This window comes from Myotis brandtii, unplaced genomic scaffold (genome assembly GCF_000412655.1).
Source record: "Myotis brandtii unplaced genomic scaffold, ASM41265v1 scaffold827, whole genome shotgun sequence".
Classification (NCBI taxonomy): Eukaryota; Metazoa; Chordata; class Mammalia; order Chiroptera; family Vespertilionidae; genus Myotis; species Myotis brandtii.
The window spans coordinates 579,327-587,459 of NW_005371360.1; the positions used below are offsets into that span (position 1 = coordinate 579,327).

General features: G+C 47.3%; 1 protein-coding gene across 6 annotated transcripts in view; it reads right to left on the reverse strand.

Annotated features, from left to right (window-relative positions):
- Positions 1-4,227: 4,227 nt before the first annotated feature.
- The window catches only part of SAFB2 (scaffold attachment factor B2), a 49,229-nt gene continuing 45,323 nt past the window's right edge, over positions 4,228-8,133 (reverse strand). For 4 of the 6 annotated variants that reach the window (XM_014531876.1, XM_014531875.1, XM_014531874.1 and 1 more), the window contains 3 exons: positions 5,294-5,406; positions 5,079-5,145; positions 4,228-4,620 (listed from right to left, as the gene is read on the reverse strand). In XM_014531876.1, coding sequence (XP_014387362.1) covers positions 4,470-4,620; positions 5,079-5,145; positions 5,294-5,406 — 331 coding nt within the window. In that variant the 3' untranslated portion in view covers positions 4,228-4,469. Of the gene's footprint in view, positions 4,621-5,078; positions 5,146-5,293; positions 5,407-6,065; positions 6,087-8,133 lie in introns of those variants that run through there. The other 2 variants (XM_014531877.1, XM_014531879.1) reach the window with 2 other exon arrangements.

Below are 8,133 nucleotides of genomic sequence, written 5' to 3' on the forward strand. Positions count from 1 at the left end.
TGAGAGAGAAACATTGATCAGTTGCCTCCCATATGCGCCCTGACCAGGGATCGAACCTGCAACCTAGGTATGTGCCCTGACAGAATCAAAACTGCAACCTTTTGGTGTACAGGACGAAACTCCAACTAACTGAGCCATTCGGCCAGGGCTATATTAATTTAATCGTAGCAAAGGCCCTCTATGGTAAATACTATCACTATTCCCTTCTTTCAGTTACGGAAGCCAAAGCAGAGAAAAACTAGTAACTTCCCGTGGGCAGACAGACAGGTGGGTTGATTCCAAGCAGTCTGGTTCTTGAGCCTGGCTTCTCAGTTTATACCCCAGTGGTTCTCACTCCTAATATCTAACAGATCCCCTACCTTTAAAATTATTTTAAAATTGTGATCAAATACAAATGTAACCATTTTTAAGTGTTTAGCTCAATGGCATCAAGTACATTCACAATGTTGTGCAACCATCCCCACCATCCATCTCCGGAACGTTCTCATATTACCAAACTGAAACTCTGTTCCTATTAAACACTAACTACTCATCCCTCTACCCCAGCACCTGGCTCCCACCATAAACTTTCTTTTTTCTTTTCTTTTTTTAAGTATTTTATTTTGATATTTATTTTTAAATATATTTTTATTGATTTCAGAGAGGGAGAGGGAGAGATAGAAACATCAATGATGAGAGAGAATCATTGATCGGCTGCCTCACCCCCTACTGGGGATCGAGCCTGCAACCCAGGCATGTGCCCTTGACCAGAATCGAATCCGTGACCCTTCAGTCTGTAGGCCGATGCTCTATCCACTGAGCCAAACTAGCTAGGGCCCACCATATACTTTGTTTTTATAGATCTGACTCCTCTATGGACCTCCTATGAATGCAATCACACAGTATATGTCCTTTTGTGACTGGATTATTTCACTGAGCATAATGTCCTCAAGGTTCATCCTCTTCGTAGCAGGTGTCAGAATGTCCTTCCTTTTTAAGGATGAATACAATAGTATTCTATTGTCTGGATGGCTATTTATAAAACAAACAAACAGCCCTGGCCAGTTTGGCTTAGTAGATAGAGCATTGGCCTGTGAACCAAAGGGTCCTGGATTCAATTTCGGTCAAGGACATGTACCTTGGTTTCAGGCTCCTCCCTGGCCCGGGGCAGGAGGCAATCAATCTATGTGTTTCTCTCACATCTATGCTTCTCTTCCACTCTCCCTAAATATCAATGGAAAAATATCCTCAGGCGAGGATTAACAAAAGCAAAATAAAACAAACAAAAACAGAAATTAACAAGTGTTGGCAAGGGTGTGGAAAAATTAGAAAGCTTGTGCACGGCTGGTGGGAATAGAAAATGGTGCAGCCACATTTGGGCGGTTCCTCAAAAGTTAAAAGTATCCACCCAGGAGAACGGCAGATACACCTGTCTTCCTGGCAGCATTATTCACAGAAGCCGAAGGATGGAACAACCTGAGTGTCCCTTTTATTTTTCCGTTGGTTTTTTAGAGTGGAAGGAAGGGAGGGAGAGAAACACTGATGTGAGACACAGTGATTGGTTGCCTCCTGCATGTACCCCCACCAGGGCTGGGGATCAAACCTGCGACCCTTTGGTCCTCAGGTCGACGCTCTAACCACTGAACACACTGGCCAGGGCTGCAGCCCCTTTTATGTAACAGATATTTTGTTCCACCTCCTCTTTTCTCTCCTGAAATAAAAATCAGAGTGAATATAACCTAACTACACACAACTTAAAAAAAGGAACAATCTAACCAATGTGATGCATTATCAGACACAGACAGAAAAAAGAGTGTTGGACACTGAGCACGATGGTGAGGACCTACCTCAGGGGTCCTCAAACTTTTTAAACAGGGGGCCAGTTCACTGTCCCTCAGACCGTTGGAGGGCCAGACTATAGTTTAAAAAAAAACTATGAACAAATTCCTATGCACACTGCACATATCTTATTCAGTGTTGGACACTGAGCACGATGGTGAGGACCTACCTATTCTGACAATGCCCATCAGGCAGAATCAGCAGGGAGGCAGAGACCCCAGCAGCTCTGCTCACAGAAATGGTGAGCAACTCTTGGTAAGGTTCTGTACTGAACAATAAGCAATTCTCCCAATTTACCCAGAAGTTGCACCCCTGGGAAAAGCCATATGAAGTCCTGGCCCCCAGGACCTCAGAATGTGACCCCATTTGGAGACAAGGCCTTTACACAGGTAACATGTCATTAGGGTGACCCTAATCCAGTAAGACTGTGTCCTTATAAAAAGGGGACATTTGGATGCAAACACACAGGGAGGCTGGGTAAAGGAGGCAGAGATGGGGTGATGCTTCCACAAGGCAAGAACACCAAAGACTGCCCAACAACCACCAGAAACAAGGAGAGAGACCTCTAACAGATTCTCCTTCACGGCCCCAGGAGGAATTAGCTCTGCCAACACCTTGATCTTGAACTTCTAGCCTCCATACCTGGGAGAGAATAAATTTGTAGCAAACCACATAGTTTGCAGTACTGTGTTACGGCAGTCCTAGCAAACTAATGTATTTTGTGTCTCTATATAAAACAGAGCTGGGCCCTCGCTGGCATGGATCAGTGGCATGGATTAGAGTGTCGGCCTGTGCACTCAAGGGTCAAGGATTAGATTCCTGGTGAAGGGCATGTACCTGGGTTGCAGGTTCAATCCTAGGCCCTGGTTGGGGCACCAGGAGGCAACCAATCCATGTGTCTCTCACATCCATGTTTCTCTCTCTCTCCTTCCCTTCTACGCTAAAAATCAATGAAAAAAATACCTTCAGTGAGATTCACACAAAAAGGCCCAGCTAACTAGGAAGGGGCTGTCCAGGGGGAATAGCCTGCACTGTCTCCAAGGCTTCCTCAAGCAGCTTGGTGGCGGTGCCCCAGCTGAGCGCCCTGGTGGCACTCTAGGTTGCAACTCTGCCTGCCGGAGAAATTGCTCCATTACATCTACATAACAACAGCTAAAAACTGGTCTCACCCACTACCCCAGGCTAAGTCTGGCTTTTCGGGCCCCAAACAGAAAGCCCAGATATCAATTTCTAGACTATAACTTGCAGAGACAGACTTCTGTGCAGGAGGCAATATGCCATGTCCTCCCCCGTCCGCAACATGGGGCCGATGTCCTGTCAACCTGTCATTGGAAAATGACTCTACGAACCCCGTGAGGTGGGGGAAGCTCACAAAGTGTTTATTTGCAGCAATTCAAACAGATAGGACACAGAGGGGCCAGCACTGCCTGCCTTTGATGCTGGGGAGGATTTTCAGATTGCTCTTTTAAAACTAAACAGCCCAGCAGGAACACAGGGTATTCAGGGAGAATTGGCAATTGTTTGGGGCCTGTGGGGTGGCTGTCCCAGTTACCAAGGGGAGGGAATTGAGGTTCCCAGCAGGTAGCACAGTGGATTAACTCTTACCACACTGGACCAGGGCCAGGAATGGTGGGAAGCGAGCCCTCCCTCCTGCCCCAGCCTTGCGGCCACCAGACCTCTACTCATGAGGTGACGGATAGGGCTTTTCTGCCCCAACATGCCTGCAGTCACCCACTCTCTGTGGCGGTTCTGCCTGTGCCACTGCTCCTCTAGCAGAGAAGCACCTCACTGTGGTGTCACCCCGGAGGGGCCTGCTCGGACTTGTGATGTGGCACCTCTGCCCAGCCAGGTGCCTTGTTCTGTAGTCTTCAATGAAAAAAACCGGAATCAACTCTATCACAAATGAGGAGACTTCACATGTAAATTTGCACTTCCAGAAAAATGATGGAATCAGGCACACTGAGCCCATGCCGAGAAGAGGCAGCCCTTTTAGAAGAGCCAGTGTGCTCTGGGGGCCGAGGGCAGCTCCCAAGCACTGCAGGGCCAACACATGTGCCCATCCCTCAGCCAGGCCCCCAGCCTCACACCATCACTGGACGCTGCCCCGGGCACTCTGGCACAAGGAGTGAAGTGACTGGGCAGAGGCTCCACAATGCACACACCCCTCCCCCCCTCAATGAAGAATTCCCAATTCCCATCCCAGCTCTGCCACCTACAAGCTCTAAGACCTCGGGCACGTGACCTAACCCCTGCACCTGGCTCCTTATTTCTCAGATGGGGAGATGATGCCCACTTTATCAACGGTTGGGAGAATTCAAGTATGATGAGCTGGCAGCCACCACCCAAGTGTGCAATGGTGCTGCTGAAGGTCGGTACTATTCTTTGCTCTGTAATCACCACAACACACACTGAAATGCGAACCGTAAACTTTTATTAATGAAAAATGGAATGCCTCATTACAGAAACCTTCTCAAAAATGGCAGAACAAGAACACGCTTATTAAAAAAAAAAAATGAGTTCACATATTACCAAGCTACAACATGGTGGCAGGATTTGTTTTTGTTTCTTAAAAGATTCCACAAGTTCAAGGTAACTGGCTAAGAAATTCAACAGTGCATCTGCCTACCTGAACACGCGGAGGGAGTGGGGTTTTAGTAGCGGCGAGTGAAGTGGGGGTATGGATGGGGGTGAGGGGGTGGGACTCTGTTGCCCCGGTCCTGGCCGGCCAGTGCTCCATCTTCCAGTTCTCCACCGGGCACCACGTGGCCCTGGGAATGCCCATCCTGTGCAAAGCCGCCTTGCCTAGGAACAAAGGCACACGTTTGTCCCCTTGAAGTGCTTTACATTTTCACCATTACATGGCGGCACCTCTGCAGCCGTTAGAGCCCGCGTGGCTTTTTCCAGGTGAGAAACATCCTAATTACAGACCACATTCCGGGTCCCTGGAGAGTGTTATTTGCACTAGTTACCAAGAGCTGCTTTGGGGGTTTGTTTTCAAAACATTCAAGTTTCACCATTACATGGCGGCACGCAGCTCTGCAGCCGTTAGAGCCCGCGTGGCTTTTTCCAGGTGAGAAACATCCTAATTACAGACCACATTCCGGGTCCCTGGAGAGTGTTATTTGCACTAGTTACCAAGAGCTGCTTTGGGGGTTTGTTTTCAAAACATTCAACCCAGCAAGTTGATCAAACATGCAAAAAAGGGAGAGGAAGTGAGGAGCAGGAACAAATCAATTTTTTCCGGGGACAAAACTTCTTACCCCGACATTCCACCCCGATTGGCCATGTGCCCTGTCCCTGAGGGCCCAGAGAGGCCCCTCTCAGCACCTGGAAGAGAAGAAAGAGTCTGCAAACACTCCCTTCTTGGAAGTCTCTGGAAAAGCTGGGGGGAGGCTGGCCTGTGGAGAGTTCTGGAACTGGCCAACCCTTCCTGGGAGTCCCCCACCCTCACTCATGGACAGGAGTTAGCCCATACCTAGCCACCTGGCATGCTCTCGGCCTGCTGTGCCTGCCTCTACCATGCCTGGCCAGGCACGCTCCTGGTGCTCCTCTAGCCTCTGACTGTGCTCCGTCCAGTCACGTCCACCTCTGTAACGGAAGGAAGAAATAAGTAGATACATGCCAGTATGCCTTTAGAGAAGGCTGTGGCATGGCTTCAGCCTTCACACCTTGTACCGACTGTTTCAGAGGCAAGTGGGCAAAGATGGGAACAGACACTTTTCCAAAGGTACACACATGGCTAATAAGCACACAAGAAGGTGTTGAGCATCGGTAACATCTCAACCAGATGACTGAGATGCACCCCCATCCCAGCTACTCCATGCCTCTTATCAGACAGGCCCTGGCCAGGTAGCTCAGTTGATTAGAACGTTGTCCTGATTAAACCAAGGTTGTGGGTTCAATCCCTGGTCAGGCACATACAAGAAACAACTAATGAATGCATAAATGGGTGGAGCAACAAATTGATGTTTCTCTCTCTCCTTTCCTTTCTCTCTCTCTATCTCAAAAAAAAAAACAAAAACAAAAAAAAACAAAACACAAAAAAAACCAAAAGATCACCTTAGCAGGTTTGCCTCAGTGGATGGAGTGTCGACCCTTGGACTGAAAAGGTTGAGGGTTTGATTCCTGTCAGGTGTCCGATTCTGGTCAGGGGCATGTATCTGGGTTGCAGGCTCAATTCCCGGCTCTGGTTGGGGTGTGTGTGGGAGGCAACCAATCGGTGTGTCTCACTCATGTTGATGTTTCTCTCTCTTTCCCTTCCACTCTCTCTAAAAATCAATGGAAAAATATCCTCGGGTCAGGATTAAAAAACACACACACACAAAAAAACAAAACAAAACAACAACAGACAGACGGTAACAAGTGCTGGTGAGGATGTGGAGAAACTGGAACCCTCACGCCCGGCTAGTGGGAACTGAAAATGGGGGAGCCTCCGGGGGAAACAACAGCAGCGGTTCCTCAAAAGGTTTAACTCCTAGTGACCATGGAACCAGCAATGCCACTCCTAGGTGTCTAGAGGGAACATATGTTAACAAAAACCTGTACATAAATGTTCTTAAAAGCGTAATTCATAATAGTCCCCAAATGGAAATAACCCAAGTGTTTGTCCATCAATTCATGAACTGATACACAAGACGTGGTCCATCCATACTGGGGAACGTTATGTGACCACGAAAAGGAGTGAAGCGGGAGCATTTGAGATCTTGCTTCCCAGCATATGTTATTAGTTTGGCTCAAATAAACTCACAAAACTAAAAAAAAGAAGAAGAAAAGAAAAGAAAAGGCCCTGGCCAGGTAGCTCAGTTGGTTAGAGCATTGTCCCTGAAACACCAAGGTTTTGGGTTCAATCTCCAGTCAGGGCACATATCAGGCGCGACCAATGAATGTACAAGTAAGTGGAACAATAAACCAATGTTTCTCTCTTTCAAAGCAATAAATTAAAACAAAGAATGAAGCAATGTCATTCGCTACAATGTGGATGAAACTTGAAATCATGATGCACAGTGAGAGAAGCTACACACAAAAGGCCATAAAGAATGTGACTCCATTTATGTGAAATGTCCAGGATAGGCACATCCAGAAACACAGGAAGTGGGTTAGTGATTGCCAGGGGCTGGTGGAGAGGATGGGGAATGACTGCTGATGGGGACAGGTCAAGACTTTTTTTTTGGTGTGTGAGGATATTCTAAAATAGACTGTTATGAACATACTGAAAGCCACTGAATTTGTAGACTTTATTTATTTTATTTTTTTAATCCTCACCCGAGGATATTTTTCCATTGATTTTTAGGGAGAGTGGAAGAGAGAGTGAAAGAGAGAAACATTGACAGGAGAGAAACACATCAATCGGTTGCCTCCTGCACGAGCCCTGACCAGAGCCCAGGCCGGGCAGGAGTCTGCAACCAGTGCGTGCCCTTGACTGGAATCAAACCTGGGACCCTTTGGTCCACAGGCCGATGCTCTATCCACTGAGCCAAACTGGCTACGGCGAATTGTACACCTTAAATGGGTGAACTGTATGGCATGTGAACTATGTCTCAAAAAAGCTGTTTGAAAAAGAGCCTGGCTGGTGTGGCTCAGTGGTTGAGTGTCAACCAATGTACCAAGAGGTCGATTCCCAGTCAGGTCACGTGCCCAGGTTGTGGGCTCAATCCCCAGTAGGGATTGTATCGGAGAAAGCCAATCTGTGTTTCTCTCTTTCTATCCCTTTCCCTGCCCCTCTCTCTAAAATCAATAAAAACATATTTTTTAAAAAAAAAACTGTTTCAGGCAGAAATTCTGGGAGATTAAAATCCAAATATGGTCCCAGCAGTCATCATGACTGTCCAGGAATGATAAGACCAAGGCTGAGTCTAGAATGACAAGTGTACTGGCCACTGGGCTGACCAGTGCTCAGAGGCAAGGACTAGGAATCCACCAGAGCCCCCAACACATCTAGGAGGGCAAATGCAAAACTGCTCCCCAAAAGTGAGACCGAAAGTTTCTAATGTCTGCCTACAGGTGACAGCACCCAATCATGCAGTGATGCTGTTCAGGGCTATCTCCAGTCTGAGAAAGAGAGTTCTTTCATTTGTATTTCCCACAGGTATTTAAGGAAAATGGTTTAAATGTTAAAGACTGAGTGCTAAGTAGGTCACTTGGGAAAGCACACTTTGCATTAATCTATCAGACTGAACACCTGAAACCCCACGAGAGATAAAGTAGAACCTTCTGGTATCCAAGATGCTGGCCTTCAAAATTCCTAAAGACAACTTTGGGGTGTGTGTGTGTGTGTGTGTGTGTGTGTGTGTGTGTGTGTGTGTGTGTGTGGGGGAG